The sequence below is a fragment of the Notamacropus eugenii genome, chromosome 1 (genome assembly GCF_028372415.1).
Source record: "Notamacropus eugenii isolate mMacEug1 chromosome 1, mMacEug1.pri_v2, whole genome shotgun sequence".
Taxonomy (NCBI): domain Eukaryota; kingdom Metazoa; phylum Chordata; class Mammalia; order Diprotodontia; family Macropodidae; genus Notamacropus; species Notamacropus eugenii.
Window position 1 is genome coordinate 37,905,906 of NC_092872.1, and position 25,067 is coordinate 37,930,972.

Consider the following 25,067-nt stretch of genomic DNA (forward strand, 5'->3'; position numbering starts at 1 on the left):
TCTGCTATCCCTTGATCCAGATTTTCATAGTCTTTTTCTGTATAAAAGGACTAATTTTATCCCCATCAAATTCACAGATTCCTTAAGACTCTGCCCCACTTGTATTGACATCACAGACTCACTAGGAATCTCGCCCACCCAAGAAGACTTGAGTGGTTGAATTCTTTAGAGGCAGACACCCTCCCTCCCTCATCCCCACTCACTGCATACCTTTGCATTTTGGCGTTCCTGGCACCCCAGACAGCATCACTCAGATCAGAATACCCAAGATCAGGGGTTTTTAATACTGTTATCCTGAGATACCAGGCCCTAAAAATCCAGCATTCTAAATCTCAAAGATCCAAGGAAGCTAAACAACAGAAAGTAGAGGTCGATGCAAGAACCCAGGCTAGACCAAGTAGAGAAGAACATCTCATCCAAAGAAGAGGGTGCAGTCTGGCCCTGGCACAAAGCTCCAACTCAGGAATTGAAGCTGGAATGATGAGTAAATTAAAAAAAAAAAAAAAAAGTACCAAAAATTATTGCAAATCTAAGCCACAAAAAACTGCAAACAGAAATTTAAAAGAGAAATTTTTTAAAATGGATTTTGCACAAGAACTACACATATGTCTAGAAAAATTTAGCAAGTGATTAAAAATGAAATAAAAGCTCTGGAAGAAAGAAATGTATGAAGTAGCATAAATACCTTAGGAGAAAGCTTTATACTTTGCCCAAGAAATAAAATCCTTGAAGACAAGAATAGATAAAATGAAAACAAATACTCTATGTAAGAATAAAACAAAATCAAAAGGTTAAAAAAGAAAAATATAATTTAGATAATATTTTTAAAATACTTAGAAAAGAGATAAAGAAGAGCTAACTTAAGAATCACTAGACCTCATGAAAGCTATGATTTTTTTAAAAGCTTGGACATTACATCAAAATTCATGAATGAAAACTGTCCATATCTATTAAAATCAGAGAACAAAGTAAATATAAAAAGATTCCACCAATCACTTCTCGAAAGGAACCCCAAAAGAAAAGCTCCCAGAATCAAAAGGAAAAAATTCTCCAAGCATTCAGAAAACAGTTCAAGGATCAAGAAACTAAAGTAAGGATCACACAAAACTTGGCAGCTTCTAATAAAAACCAGAGGAAAATTTGGAATACATTTCAAAAGATAAAAGAGATAATAAATGGCTTACAACCAAAATTAACTTACCCTACACAAAGCTAAGTACAATCCTATAGGAGGGAAAAAAAAAAGATCTTTAATGGAACAAAGGACTTTCAAGCATTTCTGATCTAAAGACCATAGCTGAGTAGGAACTTAAGAAATACAAATAAGAGAGTCCAAAGAAAACTAAAAAGGTAAATTTATTTGAATAGACAGAATGATGCTGTAGTGATATAGCAGAATGACAATGCAGTGCCAACATTCTAATACAGAAAGAAGAGGAAAAAAAATTCTTCCTTCAGAAGTTTAATGGCTTCAAAGGATATTAAGAGAATAAAATAAGAAAAAGAAAGGTCCTAGAAGAGGACCTGATCTGTTCTAAGGTTTTAGAGAAGAAAAAATAATAAAAGAAGGAATATACTAGAAAGGAGGAAGAAGTAACAAAACTTGCTATTTTTCATAATTGGGATGTGTGAGAAGAATACAAAGATGGAGGAAAGGGTGGGGAAAATGAGCATCAGATTAGCTTTAACTTCACTCTTATCTAGAAGGAACAAAAAGAGTTGAACGCTGGAACTTGCAGTTTGCTGTAGAAATACATCAAACTCAACCTGGGAAACAAATCAGGATGGTGGCAGGAGTATACCTGGGAGGAAACTGTCACAAGCAAAAGACATGTCATAATCCTGAAGGAGTGGAAATGTGTCAGGAAAAAGGAAAAACTAGAAAACCTAAAGGGTGCCCTTAATTTATCTCTTGGACCATTATTGAATGACTGTGGTAAACGAATATAATGGGATACTACCGTGCTGTAAGAAATTATAAATGAGAATTTCATTAGCAGCTAGCAGCACAGCAAATCAAGTTCTGGTCTAAAGCCACTAGGATCTGAATTCCAATTAAGTCTCCGATACTTACTAGCTGTACGTGACCTTGGGCAAGTCTCTTAAACTACAATCTTTCTCAGTTGCTGCAACTGTAAAATGGGGTTCATAATAGTAGCTACCTTACAGGGTTGTTGTGAGGATCAAATGATACAATATTTGTAAAGCACTTAGCACAGTGTCTAGTACATAGTAGGTGCTGAATGAATGTTTGTTTCCTTCCTTCCCCCTTTCAAAGAAACCTAGAAAGATTTTTATGAACTGATGCAAAGTGAAGTGAGCAGACCAGAAGGATTTATACAACAATAACAATACTATAAAGACAAACAACTCTGAAAAACTCTGATCAACACAAAGATCCATCATGATTCTAGAAGAGCTTGGATAAAGAATGCTCCACACCTTCTGACACAGTCATTAGGTATTTAATAGTTCAGGTTCAACAGTGGAACAAAATAAAGCACTTATAGGATAGTTAACAGTTAACAAAAGAAGGTTTACTTAGTCATATCATAGATTCAACAAGGATATGCCAAGCACTTAACCTGGACAGAAATCAGGCCCCCTTACCCCCATGTAAAAATGCATCTGGTCAGTTGGGCAAGGTGAAATAATTTATGCAGTCCTGGGACATCTGCCAAACCTCAAGGATGGGTCTTTTTATAGCCCCTTAAGAAGCCAAGTCAACATGGCCAGAGGCTAGCAGGAAGCTGAATAAAAGGAGGTGCAGCTTGAGCCTTAGCCCTCTAGGTCTATCAAGTCCTAGGGACAGTATTGTCCTCTTTCGGGGGAAAAAAGCTAGCCCCTAACTCGTGAAGGAAGAGGGAGTTGGGGTAGGAACCCTCAGAAATAGTGTTCCTATCACAAACAGTAGTAATATCACATGGACTAAATTGTGCAGTATGAGTAAAATGTGCAGTTTGGGAAAGAGCCAATAGGGAATTTGTTATGCCTGACAATGCATATGGTGTTGGGGGGGAGGGGGGGCGCACCAGAGCATAGAAAAGAGAGGAGCAGGTATATGGGAAACATAAAATAAATGCTTGATAATTTTTTTAATTTTCATTTTAAAAACTGTGCAAATATGAATAAGTGAATTGAGTAGGATTAGATGAACCATATTTGTTTTTGTCTGAAAGGGACAAAAAGGTTGAACACATGCACACACTATGTACAACCAGGTTCATTTCCAAATATGATTAGGGAAAAAGGAAAAGAACCTATATGTTCTACAATGTTTATAGCTGCTCTTTGTAATGGCAAACTACAGTTATGCCCATCAACTAGGAAATGGCTGAACAAATTGTGGTATATGATTGTGATGGAATATTCTCTCTCTTTATGTGCTTATGCATATATGCATATACACACACATATACGTGTTGAGGTTAGGGATGCTCAGAAACCCCAAATACTAACACCACAGGTCCTGCCTGAATGCATTTGATTTCTTTCAGTCAAAGAAAAACAAAGTTTATTAAAGATTCATCATACTGGCCAGACTCTTAAGGAATCTGCACATTTGTGGTGCTTATATTGACAAGCCGGCCAAATGGAATCTAGATTGAATTTGAGCACTTTCATGGAGGCAAGCTGGAGTGTAAATACAGAAAAACTGTGGGAAGAGAAGAAGGGTGTAGGGAGTATCTTGAGGAGATGAGTCTAAGGAGGAGGTTGATGGCATTGGGTTAACTAGAGGTTAGAACCAATAAATTGTGGGATTTTGATGGAATCAAGGGTGGGAAGCAGTCAGAGAGGCTACCTGGAGGTAACAAAGGAGGACTAGGCTCAGTTAAGGGTAATAGAGCTTGGAGCATAGTGATAATGAAAAGCTTATGGCCTCAGATAAACATAAGATCAAGTAAGGAGAGTTCAAGTGGGTTCCCAGACCCTGTACCCCATCTTACATATGTATATGTGTGTACATACAGTGCTATAAAAAATTATGGGCTTAACAAGTTGTGTATAGTAGATTTGCAGTTTCATGTGCCATCATCTTTTTTATCATAGTATGTTATTTTATCTTATTCCATAAATTTTAAATAAGAGAAAAAGAAAAAATTCAATGTAGAAATACATTAAATGAGAAACATTAAAGATGGAGGAGAAGATACCCGGGAGGATACAGTTACAAACAAAACAAAATTCCAGAACCTGAAAAGGAGAATAAAAGGGAAGGAATTAAAAGTTGCCTCTTAAGACAATCAGGGAATGGCTGAACAAAGTGACATATGAATATGATGGATTATTGTAGCTTAATAAGTAACAAAAGACTTTCGGAGCAAACAGAGTGGTACAAACTAACAGAAAGAGATATGAGCAGAACCAAGAGAAAAAGTTACGTGAGGACAAAAACTGTCTTTAAGGACAACAATGTAAAGAAAAACAACTCTGATCAGTAGCAATGACCAACTGTCTGCACAGGACCTAGCTCCTTCTTTCTCAGAGGACTATGACATCATGAGGGTAATGTCTGGACTTTGGAGGCAGGGCTGTGCAAAGTCATCCCCCTCATTCTTTCCTCCAAAGTCATATAAATCCAGGAGAAAAACCTAAGCCAAGAGCAGTAGAGAAGCCTGGGATCCAGCGTGTGACCATGGCCTTTCTAAATGAAGGTCTCACCCAAGCCTCAGTGGATCAGAGACAAAGCTTCCCAATGACTAAGGGTTAGGTAAGAATTGAGACAAAAGATGGTCTAATTTAGCATCACAAAAATATCAGTCTGGAAGGGGAAAACTCTCAAAGTTTCGGGCGTGAAAAGAAAACAACTGCTATTTACACTCAATGTAAGCCTTCCAGACTTAGGAATTTCAGGGGTAGATTTCTTTATAAAAGCTGAGACTTTTTTATTTATATACTTAGCAAAGAACATTCAGAGAATAGATCAACCCGACTAGCAGAACCAAACATTTCTTGGTTATAGCTATTACGGGGATTAATTTTGCTTGGGGACGGGGGGAGAAGAGGTTCCCTTTTTCCTCTCTTAAGTGGAAAGGGTAGGGCCAGAAGAGAGGGTAGGCCATTGTAACAAATTTTAAAATTCACAAGAAAGAATAAGAATACGAGGAAGTTTGGAAGTAAGTACATACAAGCAAGAGGGGAAAGTTTTGAAAGTAACCTGTAAAGATTCTGTATATAATTTTGATGGATTTTATGGTTAGTTTTAGACAGTATGAAATGGAGAGAGCAGCTAAGTATTGTGGTAGATGAGAATGCCAGGCCTGAAGTTAACAAGACCTGAGCTCAAATCTGACATCAACCACTAGCTGTGTGACTGGTGAAATCACTTAACCCTGTTTGCCTCAGTTTCTAACCATCTGTAAAATAAGCTGAAGAAGAAAATGTCAAACTACTCAGGTGTCTGCCAAGAAAACCTCAGAAGGGGTCACAGAGTTGAATACAGTACAAAACTACAATGAAATGGAGATTCATGATTTCATATGGAATGTATTTATGAATGTGCTATGTGTTTTAATTCAGAATAAAATTAAATTTCAAAAATTTAAAAAGAAAAAAGGACAATATGAGAAAAATATAAAAATAATAGTCACAGTAGCGAATTTGAATGTGATGTATTCACGCATAAATCAGTAGGCTGGCAAAATGGATTAGAAAGAAGAATCTAACAACGTACTGTGTATAAGAAACAACTGGGACAAGAGGATTTGCACAGTGTTAAAATGAGGGGTTGGACTACAATTTATTATGATTTGCAACAAATTCATTCAGAAGAAAAGCAGGTGTAACAATTACGCTAAGACAAAAAATGTAATTAGAAGAAATAAGCAAGGCAACTACATTATGCTTGAAAGGACCATATATAATGAAATAACATCTATACTTAATTTATATCCACCATATACATGGCAGAGCATCATAAGTATTTAAAGGAAAAAATTAACCAAATTGTAAGGTGAAATTAAACTCAACATGCCCCTTTCAAGACTAGATAAATTTAACAAAAAGATCAACAGGGAGCATTTTTTAAAAATGGAATTTTATAAAAGTTAAAGTGATAGATCTGGCAATTAAAGAAAGAGAAGAAAAATGAAAATGTATATTTTTTCAGCTGGGCATGACATGTTTACAAATTATGTACTTGGGCATAAAAACATTAAACAAATGCAGAAACATTAACTATATTCCTTTACTGATCACAATAGAATAAAAATGATAATCAAAGAATGGCATTTGAAAAACTCAACAATTCAACCCTAAAGAACTGTTAGGTCAAAGAACAAATTATGGGGGGAAAAAATGATAAATTTAATAAAAGAAAATGTCAATAATAAAACATGATACCAAAACTTTTGTACCACAGCCAAGGTGATGGGGTGGTTGTGGTCCTACGTTCTCCAAGAGGATCAAAACGACATCATATGATAAAGTGAAGTTTCAATGTGTACAACTAAGGTTAATCAGACCAACAAGAGCTAAGATCACTCTACCACAGATTGGGCACAGACAGCTCGTGTGAACATTTGGGGTAGTTAATCCAAATTTGTGCATCCTATGTTTCCTTTGTGTTGTTTCAATTCTGCTTTGCTCATAGAGCACAGCACCCTTTCTGATGTGGACACACCCTGCTGAGTGGTCCTGTGTCAGTGTCTCCCATGTTGCACAATCAAATCCAAAGTTCTTGAGAGAGACCTTGAGAGAGTCCTTGTACCACTTCTGACTACCATGTGAAAGTCTGCCCTACTCCATAAAAAAGTCTTTCTGGTAAGCCAACATTTTGTATTTGAACACTGTGGCCAGTCCTTCGGAGTTGCACTCTCTGAAGCACAGTCTGAATGTTTGACAGTTTAGTTCCAGCAAGGTCCTCAGTGTGTGATACCTTATCCTGTCAGGTGATCTTCAGAATCTTTCTATGACAGTTCAAATGGAATCCATTCAGTTTTCTGACATGGTGCTAGTAGACAGTCCATGTTTCACAAGTATATAACAAGGAGGTCAGCACAACAGCTCTGTAGACCTCCAGTTTGGTAGTCAGTCAGGTATAGACTCTGGGAACCCCCTAGAACTCTCTCACTTGATCTGATGTTTGCCTGAGGCCATAAGCTTTTCATTATGGCTGTGTCCCAACCTCTGCTACTCTTAACTGAGCCCAGTCCTCCAGTCTGTTATCTCTGGCTGTTAGCCTCTGGCTGCTTCTCATACTTGATCCCATCAAAATCCCAAACTCTCTAGGTTTTGACCTCTAGTCACCCCAGTCCCATCATCAACATCCTCCTTAGACTCATCTCCTCAAAAGCCTCCCTAGACCCTACCTCCCATTCTACTAGACCACCCCAGATCCTTCCCAGAATCTTTCTGTATATAAATTCCATCTTGCCTCCATGAAGGTGCTCAGATTCAATCTAGCTCAAATTCTACCTGGGACCCTTGTCAATTACAAAGGTCACAAATGGTGAGGCTTCTTAAGAGTCAATCCAATATGATGGATCTTAATAAAAGATTCTTTGGCTAAAAGAAGGCTTGAATCAAATTCATTAGGGTAGGACAGCCCCACTCCCTGTGTCAGTATTTGGGGTCCCAAATACCCCAAACTTCAACCAAGGTCTTTAGAGAAAATTTCACTGAATTGTGCACTCACCTAACAAAAAAAGTAAAAAGCAAGAAAACACAAAAATTGAGAATCAAAGAAATTAACAAAATTTTCAAAATTAGGTTGAAAAAATCAAATTAGAAGCAGGTTTTTAAAAACTATTAAAATATATACTCTAGTAGCAAATCTTACAAAAAAGGTTGAAGAAAGCAAATTACTATAACTGAAAATGAAAAAAAAATTCAACAAATGAAGCACTAGAAACTATTTTGCTCAAGTACATTTCAAAAGATGATAATTTAAACTAAAAGAACTAAAAGTTATCAAAAAATACAAACTATCTAGATTAATGGCATAAGAAATAGAGAATTTAAATAACCCAAACTCAGAAAAAGAAATATTCAAACATAAAGATACTCCAGAAAGCAACAGAAAACAGATCTGATGATTTTACAAGGGAACTTTTATCAAATATTCAAAAAACAATACCTTTCAATACTATACAAATTGCTTACAAAAACAGGGTATGAAATGATCCTACCAAAATACCTTCTCTGAGAAACAAAGCAGAGGTAAACACAAACTATAGACCTGTTGCAAACAAATACTGGTGGTAAAATGCTGAATAAAATTTTAGCAAAGGCGCCATAACAACATATTAACAAGATTATACACTATAACCAAGTTGAATTTATTCCAGAAATGAAGTGTTATTCAATCTTAGGAAAACAATAATAAGCAGAACGGATCACAATAATAACAAAATACAACACTTACTTCTGGTTTTAAAAATAACATGTTAAAAGACAATATTAAAAGGACTATTATTTAACATGATAAATCATATCTAAAATTGAGAGAGCATTATCTTTAAAGGAGAAACAATAGAGGTCTTTTCATTAAGATCTGGATAAAGGAAGGATATTTAATTACCAACTATTATTTTATATAGTTCTAGAAATGTTAGCTAAGCAAACAAAAGACAATGGAGTAGGAACTTTATGATTTCACTGAGACAGAGAACTTCTAAATGAAGACACTTCCTTGACCAATACAAATCAGCAATTTCTCTGCAGTTTATGGTCATAGAGGTACCTAGAACAGGGAGAGGTTAACTGACTTGCCCATGGTGAAAAAACCTGTATGTGTCAAAGGGGGAACTTGAAACCAGGTCTCACAATAGCCATAAAACAATAAAACTGAGGGAATAAGCACACGCAAACAACGAAACAAAATTATCACTTTTTACAGCAACTATAATGATTTACGTGGAGAAGCATAGAGATTTTTTAAAAACTCAATGAAATAATTAGTACATTAAGCAAAGTAGCAAGATATAAAATAATAAGCTTTTCTACTTATCACCAAAAACAACCAATAGAAATAGAAAGAGAAATTCATTTTAAAATATCTACAGATATCTTACAGATATTTTAAAAAATTTGAAAATTTACCTACCAAGAGACACACAGGAACTATATAATTCAAATACAAAACACTTTTTACAGAAACAGATTTGAAAATAACTGGGAAAGATATTAACTGCTTATGCTTAGGCCATGCCAATATAAAAAAACATGACAATACTATCTAAATTAACTTATTTAATGCTGGCATACCAATCAAACCAAAGTATTATTTTATGTAACTACAAAAAGCAATTAACAATTCACCTGGTGAAACAAAAGTGGAAAAGGGGAGAAAATATTGCAAGCAGCCAGAAAGAAACAATTCGAATACTGTGGAAATACAGTCAGGATAACACAAGCTCTAGCAGATTCTACATTAAGGGATCACAGGGCTTCGAATATGATATTCCAGAGGACAAAGGAACTTAGATGAAAACCAAGAATCACCTACCCAGCAAAACTGAGTATAATACTTCAGGGGAAAAAAATGATCATTCACTGAAATAGAGGACTTTCAAGCATTCTTGATGAAAAGACCAGAAAATCTGGCTTTAAAACACAAGAATCAAGGAAGCATGAAAAGGTAAACAGGAAAGAGAAATTATAAGGGTCTTAACTAAAGTTGAACTGCTTACAATCCTATATGGAAAGATCATATTTGTAACTCTTGAAACTTTTCTCAGTATTAAAGTAGTGGGAGGGATTATACACATATAGACAGAGGGCACAGGGTGAGTTGAATAGGTAGGGATGATATCTTAAAAAGTAAAATTAAGGGGTGAGAGAGGACTATATTGGGAGAAGAAAGGGAGAAACAGAATGCGGCAAATTATTTCACATAAAAGAAAAAGCTTTTTCAAAGGAGGGGAAAGGAGGGAGGTAAGAGGGGCAGAGTGAACCTTAATCTCATCACATTTGACTTTAGGAGGGAATAACATGCAGACTCCATTTGGTATGAAAATATATCTTACACTACAGGAAATTAGGGGGAAGGAGATAAGGGGGGTGGAGATGATAGAAAGAAGAGCAAATGGGAGGGAGTAATTAGAAGTAAACACTTTAGAGGAGGGACAGGGTCAAAGGAGAGAATAGAATAACTGGGGGCAGGATGGGATGGAGGGAAATATAGTTAGTCTTTCACAATATGACTGTTGTGGAAGTGTTTTGCATAACTACACATGTATAATCTATATTGAATTGCTTGCCTTCTCAGTGGGGATGGGTGAGGAGAGTGGAAGGGAGAACAGTAGGAACTCAAGTTTTAAAAACGAATGTTAAAAACTGTCTTTACCACAATTCAAAACAAGGGATAATATAGGACCCCAGACAGTTGTCAGTCATGTATAATTAACTGGAGACGCTAAAATGATGAAAGAGCACTTTGTCCTAGTTCTAGAAAACACTTTTCTGAAAATTCCAAGTCTTGCATTCTAATGATTTTCTCAGCATAACATTTTCTAAATGAGCATTTATTTAGATCAGGGGTTGTTAACCACTTTTGTCATGGCCCTCTTTGGCAATCTGGTGAAGTCTATGGACCTCATCTCAGAATAATCTTTTTAAATGCACAAAATAAAATATGTAGGTCAGAAAAGGAAACCAATTATATTGAAAGGGTTGTCAAAATATTTTTAAGGTCAGTACCTAAGACTAATTAAGAACCTTTGATTTAGATACATCTTCTATAAGCTTCCCTGAAACATACATTTCTCATTGTAAAGATCAAGTTGCTAATACTCATTTCTGACTCAACAAAAAAATTTCCTCAATATTCTACCAAGAGTCATGGGAAATGGCAGCCATTTCTATTTCGAGAACTCAGAATCTTCAAAAAAATTTTCTAAAAATTCATTGTGGGAACAGAATTAAAGTGCTTAACCTGAGGGTGGAAGGCATTAACCACACGGTAAAACCTGAGAAGCCAATCTGCTATACACTTGTGCAATAAACAAGAGGGTCAGAAAAGAGGGATTAAAAAAGAATAATTAAAAAAATTAAAAATTGTCTTCACATGCAACTGGCAAATAAGATACACAGGCAATGGTGTATAGAAATCTATCTTGCCCTACAAGAAAATAGAGAGGATGGGGATAACGGAAGGGAGGGGTGTGATAGAAGGGAGGGCAGACTGGAGGAAGTGGTAATCAGAATGTACACTGTCTTGGAGTGGGTGGAGGGGAGAGATGGGAGAAAATTTGAAACTCAAAATCTTGTGGAAGTGTCTGCTGAAAACTGAAAATAAATGAATAAATAAATAAAAAGAAAAAAAATAAAGTGAGAAAGGAAGGTAGTACCAGATCTCAAACTATATTACAAAGTAATAATCATCAAAAATATTTGATAATGACTAAAAAAAAAGTCAGTGTGAGACAGATTAGATATATAAAACATAGAATCAAAGAGAAATTTAGGATAGTGCTAAATAAAGGGCCACAACTACAAGATAAGGACAACAAAAAAAACTAGGGAAACTGGAAAACTGAGAGAAATTAGGTTTAGACCAACATCTCACACGATATACCACAATATAAATACAGAGGCTTGACATAAAATATCATATTGTAAACAAATTAGAGAACTAAAGAAGATAACTTTCTTTTACAACTATGGATGGGGGAATAAGTATTCCAAAGTATAACCAAACAAGGGACAAAAAGGATCATAGGAGATAAAATATGTGATTTTACACAAATAAAACTGAAGTGCTTTTGTACAAACAAAATTAATGTGCAGCTGAAATGAGGAAGGAACAGTTAAAATGAGAAAAGATATCTTTACAGCAAATGTCTTTGATTTAGGTCTACTATCCAAGATATACAGAGCATTGATTTTAAGTTTTAATAACCTAAAACTACACAAACACTTTTAGGATCTTTATATAAGAACAAGTATCACTGTCAAAAATAAGAACAAATAGTGATCCAAAGAAAAACAAATTTTCAACAACCATATGGAAAAATGCTCAAAATCACTAATATAAATTTAAACAATTCTATGGTTGCATCTCATACCTATCAGACTAACAAAGATAACAAAAAAGGAAAAGGAAAATTGTTTCAAGGGATTCAGAAAAACAAGTGGATTCATTCACTATTAGTGGAGTTATGAATGAGTCCAGTATTTTGGAAGGCAATTTGAAATGTACTAAATTTATATCAAAGAGAGAAAGGATCTATGGGTTTTTCAAAATGTATATAGAATGTTTCATTTTAGCAAACACCTGCAAAGGGGGTACCTATCAATTGGAAAATAGTTAAACATATTATGATATATGAATGTAATAGAAAAATAGAAATTATCATTTATATAGCACTTACTATGTGCCAGGCTTTGTGCTAATCACTTTACAGTATTATCTCATTTGATCCTCACAATTCTGGGAGACAGGCACTATTATTATCCCTATTTTAGAGGTGGGGAAACTGAGACAAATAATTTAAGTCACTTACTCAAGGTCACACAGCTAGCAAATATCTGAGACAGGATTTGAATTGATGATTTCCTGACTGCAGACCCCATTGTACCACCTAAGTGCCTCAATTACTGTGCTATTTTAAAAAAATTCTAGTCATAGAACCCTAGGGATGACTTCAGAAGACTGATGGTGAATCACACTTCCCACCTCTTGACAGAGAGATAACAGCCTAGAGATGCAGAAGAAGAAAACATTTTCTTACAAGGGCAACAGTCAATTTGTTTTGTTTCACTACATTCATTACAAAGGAGTTAATCTTTTGAGGGGAAAAATGCATCAAAGAAAATGCTCCTCAAAAAAGAAAGGAAGCATCGATTTGACAATTATAAAACAGAAGAGTAATAAGAAGTTCAAAAAGAGACAATGGTAATAAGCAGGAGAGTATTGGAATTATTATGTTTAATTATTATATTCTTAAAAACTATAAAATTCTCTTTTTGTTCTTTGCATATGGAAATGATCACGTTTGTTGCTGTCTTTCAAAAAATCATAATAGCATCTACCTCCTTAAAGTCAATGCGAGATTCAAATAAGACAATGCACAGAAAACCCTGGGTAAGACAGCAGTATTATTAAGGAGCTACTAACGAAAGGGCCTATCATAAAGAAATAAGCCTATATTTATGTACTATCATATGCATTTTACCTCCTTTAATTTTATGATAAATTTTATATAAAACAATAAATTCCATTTATATTTCAATGTTCATTAAAAAAATGAGCATTCAAAAAACAAAACACCAGTTAACTAAAGTTTTAACCTACTTCATTCAAATATATTTACAATAGGTATTAATGTTTATTATTTAATGTCCCATGAAATTTAGTGTTTAAGTTCTAAGTGTATTCATTTAATGAATCTTAGTGCTTTGATAACTGAAAAAAACTCTATCACTAAGTAGCTTTAGCAAGTTAGTTTATCAGAATTTATATTATAGGTTAGAGGCAAATGGTGGGGGCTTTCCCATTTGGTCTGGTAGACTTACTCTACTGAGACCTGGGAAAGACCTTAGCTTAAAAAGGACAAGGTCTCCCACTACATCTGGGGCCATTTTCAGTCACCCTGACCTATATCTGGTCACTGGACCCAGATGGCTCAGGAAGAAAAAGTGAGGCTGGTCACTTTTATATATACAACCCTCCCTCACTTAAATTCAATTTGTTTGCAAGTCTTCAAGTCTCCTTCCTCTTCAAGAATTAAGGACAAACAACAACAACTGCCCTTGCTACTCAGAAAGGCATTGAGTACCCTCTTTTTAATCACATTTGAAGAATTTAGTTAACAAATACAATGGACGACCACCAGATATCATCTATTGGTGACAAAAAACTGACTAACACAATGATGAAAAATACTACTCATCTACCAATAGAGGTGAGAGACTAAAGATATAGAATGAGACATAAATTTTTAGACATGGCTAAGTCAGGAATTTGACTTTCTTGCCTATGTACGTTTGTTACAGGGAAGTTGTTTTTCTTTTTTATTTTCTGAGTGGGAAGAAAGGTAGGAGGTCAAAAAATAATGGTAATTTAAAAATAAAGATTATTTTTTAATAGTTAAACACACTGATTGTGTTTTCCTTTCCTTTTCCTTGTAGTCAGGTCAATGTACTTGCTGTAAAGAACAACACCAGACGCATTATCAGTTATTTAATATCATCTCAGAGAGTTTGAGGGTTGGGTTGACCTTGCTGAATTTCAAATCTGTCAGAATGTTGATACCTAAAATAAGTATTCTATATGCATTTATTCCTACATAGTATTTATAAAGCCCGACATGTCTGGACATTTTTCAAATGTTTAATATCAATTAAATGTAGCCTATAAACTCTTACATCGCAGCTTGTGTTCATCTCCTATCTCTTACCAGATGGCAGATTATGACAGGGCTCTTTAGCCCTTTGCAAAATACAGGACTAGACAAAATCATAATTAGATATTATCAGTGAGCCAAAAAAGGGACGGAGGTACAGTATGTAATCCTTGTTATCAGTGATGCAGATAAGATTTAGAGTTGGAAAGGTCCTTAATGATAATCTTGTCTAACTCCCTCATTTTATAGAAGAGGAAACTAAAGCCCAAAGAGTGACTAGTGTTTCATTCAAATTAACAAACAAATATTGAACTGAAAAAGTGAAAAGTTGAAGAACTCAAATATGAACTACGATCCTTATCCAAAAGTTTTGTTCTTTTTACTACACCAGGTAAAGGGGTGAGCAATATAGTGCTTTAAGTTGTCCAAACTAAAAGTCACAGAAATAAAAATTATACAATCTTGAAACTGAACCCTGAGGTACAGTATAATCAGAAGCACTATAAGTGAACGAGAGATTAAAATTCTTGTGGTAGAGCTTCTGGAATATGTAGGGGACATGATCCCCTACAAACCAAACTCTGTGTATGTGTCTCTATCTATGAGAAGTGTTCCTTTCCCTTACCTTTTAGTTAAGTCATAGAATAGGTAGAGTAAGTATACAGAAAAAACAAATCTTGCATCTGTATGGGGAACTTCCAGTTTGGAAACTCCTTCCAACGATGCAAGCACAGATCAATGAGAGGTTAAAGTGACTTGCATGGTGACAGAATCAGTAGATACTAGAAGCATGACTTGATCCCAGGGCTTCTTCACTCCAAGGCCAGTTTCTACCTCTGCTAGGCTACTTCTCATTATTTACAAATACAAAGACACACACACACACACACACACACACACACACACGCATGCACGCGCACACATACACAATGAGGTTGCCCAAGATCCCTTCGGTGCTTGGGAAACAATGAATAGGGAAAATGTCGCACAAACTCTGGAGCTGAAGACTTTTGGGTACCGTATTTTTAGTTGAGATCTTCCATTCCATTCATTCTTTTAAATCATTCCACTAACATTTATCAAATGCATATTATATGCAGAGCCCTGCCAGGGGAGGAACACAATGTATAGATAAGATAAGATCACTACACTCTTATGGTACTAACTGTACAACGAGTAGAAGGATAAGACACAAACAAATAATTATAATGTATGTGATGGTCCCCAGATAGTAAGTTCAGCCCATGCTGGCCAGAAGATTCTCCGCTATCAAGAATTGGTGGGTATCTTGGGAAACTTACAGATAAAAGAAAGAAGAGTTTAAAGAATACTACTGTGTCTATGTTTTAATGCCTTACTCTACCACATCTTTAAATAGCTCACATTTATATAATATTTCTTAGATTTTACAAAACATTTCCCTCCTACCCATTCCACAGCCTTGAGAAGTGGTTAGTACAAGTACTCTCAGGACATTCTGGTAACTTATTATTTTCAATCTAGCACTCATTACGTATTGTATAACTGTTTCCCTTCTAATTCAAGGTTTTTCAACAAGATTACAAGTGCCTTGAGGGCCTGATCCTGTCATATTTTGTGACACTAGTATGAGTCACTGAAGTGTTGAATGAATTTTGAAATCACTTGTTGAATAAGTGAATGAACAGTATCAGTTTCATTTTAAGTATATATGCTTCAAAGTTTGGTATTCTAAGATTCTGAAAATCATTTTTTCTTTCTTGATTTGGTTTAATAATTAATTGTATATTTTATGTGTAACTGAATGTCACATAAAAATTGAAATAAACACAATACTATCCTATCTTTCCATGAGTTTGCTTCCTCCTCCCCAAAAAAAAACAGCCATCCTACTTGATGTTACCTATCAGATACATGAATAATCTTTCTAATGTATACTTAGGACTTCATTCCACTGCTCATAAACATTGAACATCTCCTGTCTACTGAATAAAATCCAAAATCCTAAGCCCACCAGGCTCCAATTTACCTTGTCAGTATAATTTAGAGCTACCTTTCCTTCTGGATTGCATAAAGCTTACCACATGATTCATTTCTCAACAGAACAGATTCAGTAAATCAAGATATCATCAGGTATCTTAAATACTAGCAAATAATACATAATAAACATTCCATGCCTACGTTGTGCTAGACTGTTGTATGGGCAGGTAGGATGCACAATGGAGAGAGTGCTGGGCCTGAAATCAAGATGACTCATCTTCTTGACTTCAAATCTGGCCTAAAACACTTACTAGCTATATGACCCTGGCTAAGTCACTTATTCTGCCACTAACCCAGATTACAATCAATAAGTATTCCTATTAAGCGCCTATGTTGTGCTAGATACTGTGCTAGAAGCTAAAGATGCAAAGACAAAAGGGAGATAGTTCCTGCCCTCAAGGAATAATAAATATTCTACTAAAGGGGACAAGTATGTATAAAAGTCTATACAATTATATGGTAATTTAGAAGACAGGACACTAGTAGCTGGGTATACATGGTGGGAGGAAGGAAGATCAGGAAAGACCTCATTAAGATAATGCTTCAGCTAAGCTTAGAAGAAAACTAGGGTGGAGTACATTTCAGGCATGCAAGATTAATCTTCATCCAGTAGGAGAAACATCAAGGACATTGGGGGGCGGGGGGGAGGAGAACACTGTGGATCACACACTCTGTGGAGGAGAAATATATGTAATACTCCTGAAAAGTAAGGCTGAAGCCAAATTAAGAAGGGTTTTACAAAGAGTTTATATATGACCTTTGAGGCAACAGGGAAACACTGAAACTTCTTGAGCAGGAAAATGGCAAGGTCAGACCTTCATTCTAGGAACATCACTTAATGGATGATGCCTTCTAAAGGGGAATGAATTAAAGGGTAACACTCTAGGAGGTTACTGAAACAGGTGAGAGGTGATTAGGGACTAAAGGAGCCTGGCAGCCTTCAGTGGAAAGGAGACTAATACAAGAAATGTCAGAGAGGCAGAACTGATAGAACGAGACAATTCATCAGATGTAGAAAATAAGGAAGAATGAAATTTCTCTCCAGGAGCTAACCAGGTTGTAGAGAGTACATCTGAGAGAAGAGTAGGGGGCTTAAGATAGAGTTGGAGAGTACACCTGCACTTAAGGCACCTCTCTACACAATTCACCAAACAAGTTAAAAGGAGAACTAGGAGAGAATAAGAAAACCCAAAGGAGAGAGTTTACAGAAGTAATAACTGTGTCAAATCAACAGAGAATAAGGACTGAGAAAAAAAATCAGATTTTGAAATTAAGAGAATGTTAGTAACTTTAAAAAGAGTTTCAGTTGATTGTGAGGTCAAAACACCAGATTTGCAAAAGGCTGAAGAGAAGACAATTGGGAGGCAAGGAATGTAAAAAAGCTTTATCCTAGGCTGACTAAGAATGAAAAGAGAGATATAAAATGATAGTTTCACCAGATGGTAGAGTGGAAGACTTTTTTAAAGGAAGAAGAGGAACCTGGACATATATAAAGATAGGAACTTGATATCTGAATTAAATTTATGGTAGCAAATCACACTTTTTAGAGTGCTATATATTGAACCAACAGCCAAAGAGAAATAAGTTGCCCTATAGGCAAGTTTTACACCAAAATATTTGGCATGCTGCTGCTACACATACAAAAATCACCATGTTTCCCATGGAAAGAAGAAAAAAAGACCAGAAAAAATACATAGTTCTGTTGTATAAGGATTTAATTTATACAACGTAACATTCTCAGATGCTAGATCATCTGCTCTGAAAACCAGTTTGACACCAATATCAAACCCCTTCTAAGCAACAAGACCTATGTTCTATCCATACTCTCATATGTATATTTGTATCTTACTAGAACCTACCATATCCCAAGAACACTAACTGAACATATTCTTTTATTATAATCTACAGAGTTCAGAAAAAACCTAACTTCTCGTAGGTTTCAGAAATCTTAGCTTAAAACCAATTACATTAAAAGAAATATACTATAACTGCAAAGTATGTATCCAAATGAATGTCACCCTTGTTCTAAGAATACTGCCATTGCTGGATGAATTTCTGAATTCTTTTGGAATTGTCTTAGAAGTTTATGATATGGTATCTTAAATATCTTTAATGGCAACAAATTATCTTTTAGGTGAAATTAACTTGTATGTTCTTAAGCATGTCACTATTTCTACAGGCTTCAATTTCCTCATCTGCAAAAAGAAGGGATGAGTATAAATGACCTCTAAGGCCTCTTTCAACTCTTACGATCCAGACAAAATTTGGCTCTAAGTAATAAAATTTCTAGTTAAAAACAAGATTATTTTGAGTGATGAGTCTGATTTTCTTCTACAAAAGGAAAATGACAATTTTAAGTGCTAACTATATTTATAACCAATATGCACACACCAACAAGATAGCACTTTCTCTGACCTCACCTTTGGGATTTCTAATACTGTTCACCATCACCACCCCCTTCCTCAATATTCACTCCTCCCTAGCATAGCTTTCTCAGGAGCTCTCTGGATAATCATCTACCTCCTTTCCACTAAGTATGCATGTTCCCCTAAGGCTAGGTCCTAGGCCTTTCTCTACACTTCTACTGATTTAGCACTACAATCTCTTCAGGTCCTCAAGAGTTCAATTATCTCTATGGAGATGCCTCTCAAAGATACAGCAATCCTACTATTTTACCTGAATGCTAGGACCACAAAACCAAATGCCGCTAGATATCTCCACTTGAAAGTTTCACAGACCTCTCAAATTCAACATATCCAAAAAAGAACTTATTGTCTTCTAAAACCTCTACTTCAGGGGCAGCTAGCCATGCAACTGATAAGAGCACTGGCCCTAGAGTCAGGAGGACCTGAGTTCAAATGTATACTCAGACACTTGACACTTACTAGCTGTATAATCCTGGGCATTAACTCCAAATGCCTCTCCCTCCAAAAAAATCTAAAACCACCATTTCCCCAAAGTCCCCTATTTCAGCTGACAAGCACCAGTATGTTTTATTTACCCAACTTTAAGACCTCAGACTAATTCTAGAGTTTTCCCTCCCTGTGCATCCTTTATGCAAACAACTCCCAAGTATTATTGATCCTGTCTCCAGACACAACCCTAAAAAATTCCCTTCTCTTCAATCACATGACCACTACTCTAGTCTGAAGCATTAATCCATCTTCTCTGGACTTACTGTAATTCCCAAATGACTCCTTGTGATCAAGGACTATTTTTTCAGTTTTTCAGTCTTTTTTGTATCCCCAATACATGGCAAGCAAATAATAAATGCTTCTTGACTGGTTCAACTTCTTCCCTCTCCCATTTATCTACTCTCCACTTCAGCCAAAATAAAAGAAGAGGTATGACTGTCACTGCTCTACTCAAAAATCTTCAGTGTCTTCCCTACTATATCTAATGTAAAACACAAAATTGATTGAATTCAAAACACTTCATCATCTGGCCCTATCTTTCAATTACTATGCCTTAAGGAACTCAATTAAGGCTAAACTGGCCTATTTATTCCTTCCCTTCCTCTGAGTGCCCCAGACCTAAAATATATACTCCTAGAATCCTCAGCTTCTCCTGAAAGGTGCTATTTTCTGTAAGGAACTAACACTGATCCTCCCACACACCTCTCTTCAAGTGGTGTTCTCTCCCTCCACCAATTCCTAATATTTAATTATCTACTTTCATTTTGCATTCCCCCAGTAGAATGTAAGTTTCTTTTTTTAATATTTGGATCTGCAGTCCTAACTCAGTGCCTTCATACAGGTGCTTTTAAAAGGTCCACTGAATTGGGCTAAGAAAAAATTGCAACTAAAAAATATTTGCTTTTAAAAACTATAGATTAACTCTAAAAAAGGAGTACCACAAAGTTAATTTTTTGAACTGAGATCTAAAATGACCTAATGGAAAAGGTTCATTTTTTGGTTTAAGCCAAGCTTGCTTAGTAATATTTACTTTTGCTAATTTTTATTACCTGCTTCATCAGAATGCTGTAAAGATTACACAAAAAGTCCTTTTAAGAATCGAGTATGATAAAATATTCCAGAATAAACCTTCTACCTGGGAGAATTGGAACTTTTTTAATTAACTACTATAATACATTCAATAAACCAGCCTTATTTGGATTTTTGGTGGGGTTTTTGCTTTTGCTTAGAAAGTGAAATTATACCGTCTTCTAACAACTGCAAACCAACCACTATGAATCGAAAACAAGTATCACTGATCTAGCTGTGGAAGGAATCTTCAAAGTCCTGTAATTCAATTCCTTCATTTTACAGATAACGTAACTGAGGACCAGAGAAGTTAATCCACTTTTTCAAGGTTGCACAAGTAGCTAGTGCCAGAGCTGCGATTTGGACTTCGGTCTCAGGACTCCAAATTAAGCAGTCCTTCGGTTAACATTAAAAGTTATAACTGTTTTCATAAAGAGCAGAAAATTTGATCGTGGTTTAAAAAATAAAGCTAAATTACAGCAGGTGCAACGAAGAAAACTTTCCAACGAAATGCATCTAAGTAGCCTCAAAAAGAAACTGAATCCGAGACACCCGACGCAAGTTCATAAACGGCAAGCAGTAGACAACCCTTCAGGGGCAGAGTTTTATAAATGAACTGAGTGTTATGAATAAAACAAGATGGAAGGGGTCGGGGAGTTCATCAAATATCGAAAAGTTTCCCGTGCCTCCTGGGGGAGGAGCCTAATCACTCAAAAATTCCCACGTACAACAAAAACCAACTCCACGAAAAAGCCGGGGAGGGAGCAACAACTCCATGTTGGGCTGGCAAAGGTGTAGCTACGGCTGGTTACATTGGCCGAAGGAAACAATCGGGTATCAGCCAAAAGTCCCAGAGCCTGTGTCCCACCCCCACCTCCCCACCTTTTCATGCTGTCAGGTTGTAAGTGCGCCAGTGGAGGAGGGGGAAAAGATAAAATAGGACATACCAGGAAGGAAGCTGGCAGGGTAAAAACGAAACCGGGCAGGGCAGAACGAGACTGCAGGGTCAAATGCAAGTTTAGTTTGTCTAATAAGGGCATTCCCCCGTCGTGGTTCTAGTGTGTAAAAGGAGGGAGCGGGACTCTTCTTAAGAGCCTAGGCTCCCAGACTCGAGTTGGAAAAGCCCTCAGGGACCATCGAGTCCAACCTTCACCAGCACGGGGAAGCATCCTCTCTATCCATCCTTGACATGTGCTCATTCCGTCCACTGGGATCTCTACAGGGATGGGGAACCTGCCCACTGGTAGCACCCATTCTACTGCTGTCCACCACCGCCTTCATTTTAAAGACTGAGGAAACTACGCTGGGTCCGCCTGGGGCCTGAGGAGGCCGAACCTCCAGCCTCCACGGGCCAAAAGAGGACGACACCGGGGGCCGGCTCCTCCCGGACCTTAGACTCCACGGGAGCAGCCCACGCCCCCTCGGGGCAATTCGGGCCAGGGACTGGAAGAGAAGCACGGAGACAGAGCGGGCGCCCCGACTGTCAACTCCTCTCCTTCGATCGCGACTGTCGCGACAGCGGACATAGACGCTCACCTGGATCCACCATCCCTCCCCCTCATCCCATTCCATCCCCTCCCCACCCCCCAGCAGCTCCCCTCCGCCGCCACCCCAGCACCCCTGGGGAGCGGTGGAGCAGTTGCGGGGAGCCAGACGTCCGGCCCCGGGGGCCTCCTCTACGGCCGCGGCGCCATCCCCTCCCGGCCCCCCCACCTCCCCGCCCCGGCCGGAGCGGTTACCTGGGCGCGCGGGCACGGCGGGAGAGGTGAGGGAGGGGCCGGGACCCCCGAGGAGGAGCAGGGAGAAGAGTGAGGAAGGTCGCCTACCGGCTCAGGGGGGAGGGGGAGGTTTGTATGACTTGTTGTTCCGCACAGGGTGACAGCTGTTTCCTGCGCAGGCGCGCCGGGCCCCCACCGCCGCCGCCGCCGGCCAGATCTCGCTCGCTAGTGACACACCGACAGGCGGGGGAAGGGGAGGGGAAAGAGACGGAGTGGGAGGAGGAAGGAGCGCGCAGCCCCGGCCACCCACGCACATACACACATACGCATACACAAATACACAGGCATGTCTGCTCGGGGCGAGGAGCGCGCGCGCCTGCGCGCACACGCGGAGGGGGCCAGGGTCACGTGGCCGGCCCTGCCTGGGCAGCTAGGTGGGGAGGTCACGTGGGCCGCCCGCCCGCACGGGGCACAGCGCGAAGGGCGGCGCTCGCGAGCCGGGGCTTCCCGTGACCCCCGCACATCGCTAGTTTTCCGGCACTTCCCCCCCTACCCCGCAAACTTCCTGCACTCCTACCCAGAAGCCTCACCAGTCCCATTCCTGACCCCTTGGGGGCGAAACGGGGCCAGACGAGGTGGGCAATGAGAGGGCCCTGGGGCCCTGCACGTCAGCCACGGGGGGGCCCCGATCCAGAGCGGACCAGACTAACAGCCTTCAGAACACGCGTCACAAGCATAGTCTCCAGCGTGACCCTATTGGTTGCCGGTTTGTGACGTCAGAGCCGGTGCAACTTGTGCGAGGTTTCTGAAAGGCCCTTGGGAGGGAGCGCTCAGGTGGGGGCGGAGCCACGTCTCTACTGCTGCTGCCGTCTCTGCTAATGGTCCAGTCTGAGCGTCAGGACGGAGAAGTGGACGGCTCGTCTCCTCCTGCGGAGCTAGGGTTCTCCAGGCTTAGGTTCCACGTGAAGTCCCCAGGCACTTTTGGTGTTGTCAGATCCTGTAACGGGCTGCCCCAGGAAGTCAGCATCCAGCAAGCACTGGAGAGAGAAAGAAAAGATGTGCTAGGTCCTGGGGTCAAGGGAAATTATTAGAATACCAAAAAATGTTTCCTCTTCTCTTCAGATAAGGTTTGGACTAAGTAACCTTCGAGTTCCAACTTTGGGATTTGGGGATGCAGTGCCATTTATGATCTAAAAAGGAGGCCATCCAACCTCAAAAGGAACCTTCATGGAACCTCAATGGGCAAAGGGAGAAGTGGAAAGTCATAGTTTCCCTGTGCAAAAATTCTTGAATGCAACAATCATTCAGTGAACTTTGGGGACAAGACCAGTACTACCTCTTTATTTAAAAACTCTAAGATGTAACTTTTGCTGCAGAGAAGTGGACACTCTAGTAACATTGTTGATAATAGCTACAACTAGTGCAAAGTTTTTGAAGGGCCATCTGGAAATAAACATGATGTCATGAAACTATTCTTACCCTTGGACCAGTGAATCTCATGGTTGGAACTATGTATAAATCAATTGCTAAAAGAAAAAAAAACCTGTAGAAATGGTACATTTCCTTGTGCAAGTGTTTTGGAAACAGTTCAGTAAATTATTGTATGAATTTTGTAAAATACAACAAAATGAACAATTGTGAATACAGAGAAAGGTGGGAAAACGTTTATGAAGTGATACAAAAAATGCAGCCAAATTAAAAACAAGGAAACACTAAATATACAGATTCAGTAGTGTTATTGTTTTGCTAAAATTTCCAATGTTTTTTTTTCCTTACATTTAGGACTTTTTTTGTATGGAAACTTATTCCATGCATGACTGTTGATAAGTTTGAAAGAGTTTAATTTTTTTTTTAATTTAAAAGATGCATATTGTTAGAAGCAAAGTTATAAATGATTTTTGAGGGTGAGTATGCCCTCATCTTATTATGTTGTAAACTCTTGGACTTCCTCCAACACTGAGTGGCTGACGCCAGCCTGAATCAAGAAAACTTAGAAGTAACCCATGTGGGAAGCTCAGTCTGAGAAACTCTCATACACTTTGGTACTGAAGAAAACTCCTTGACCTAAAATCCATCAATGAAAGTAAAGTACAGACGCCCTCTAAATTCACAAGTTAGTCAATTTTGCCAAAGCTATTGTTTTTACTATACTAAGTTCATCCTTTTCATTGTGTCAGTAATAACTGAGCATGGGAACCATGGAATTAGTGGAGCTAAGAAAAAAATGATTAATTAAAAGTTGTTAGAAATGTTACTAGTAATAATATTTAATATAAATTTTGGACTTTAATAAGGGCTAAAGTTTGAGTTAAGAAGAGCCTAGACCTAATTGTCTTTCTTGTTATCATAAGTAAACTCAGAGAATGCCTTTTGTCAGAGAAGCAAAGAGGGCTGACTTAGTAATTTCCTTAGGAGACCCTTTCCCTGACATCTTAGTGATAAAGAAAAAATACAGATGTCTTGGGTTGTAATTTCAACTGAAACTTTGTTAAAGGTACTCTTTCCTGTGTCAGCAGGAGGCCTGCCATCAGAGTGGTGGGTTTTTCTCCTTACCTTATGTCGCAGAGACATATGCTACAGAAAGGAAATTCACACAGCTTGGGATCATAAATCCCAACCAAAACTACTTTGTTAATTGTCTTGTCTTACTAAATTTATAATTTGTCCAACTAGGAGAGTTCCTTTCTCACAGTAAAATGTATATAAGCCAGAAGATTTCTGTACCAGGCAGTCAAAATAATTTTCTGACTCCATAATGCATTATGTTACTGTTTTCTTTAAAGGGAATTAATTAATTAAATCATAAAATGTATGCATTTAGCCTGTTGCCTCTTCTTTAACCAGTTTTTCAGGTCAATACTAGCAATTCTTACCTTAAAGTTTTATAGTAGGGTTTCCTCACTGAAGCAAAACTGCACTGGAAAGAGCATTGCATTCTGCACCGAAACACCTGGGTTATAATACCAGTTGTGCCATTTACTGGCTGGATGATCTCCAACAAATTTCTTAACTTCTTTGTACCTGTTTCCTGCAGATAAAATAATATCTCCACTATCTAT

General features: G+C 37.8%; 1 protein-coding gene across 19 annotated transcripts in view; it reads right to left on the bottom strand.

Annotated features, from left to right (window-relative positions):
• Positions 1-25,067, bottom strand: part of KDM4C (lysine demethylase 4C) — a 544,029-nt gene that overhangs the window by 482,021 nt on the left and 36,941 nt on the right. For 6 of the 19 annotated variants that reach the window (XM_072596853.1, XM_072596759.1, XM_072596734.1 and 3 more), the window contains exon 1: positions 22,599-24,814. In XM_072596853.1, the coding sequence (XP_072452954.1) occupies positions 22,599-22,607 (9 nt within the window). In that variant the 5' untranslated portion in view covers positions 22,608-24,814. Of the gene's footprint in view, positions 1-22,029; positions 22,407-22,585; positions 24,815-25,067 lie in introns of those variants that run through there. The other 13 variants (XM_072596740.1, XM_072596750.1, XM_072596838.1 and 10 more) reach the window with 11 other exon arrangements.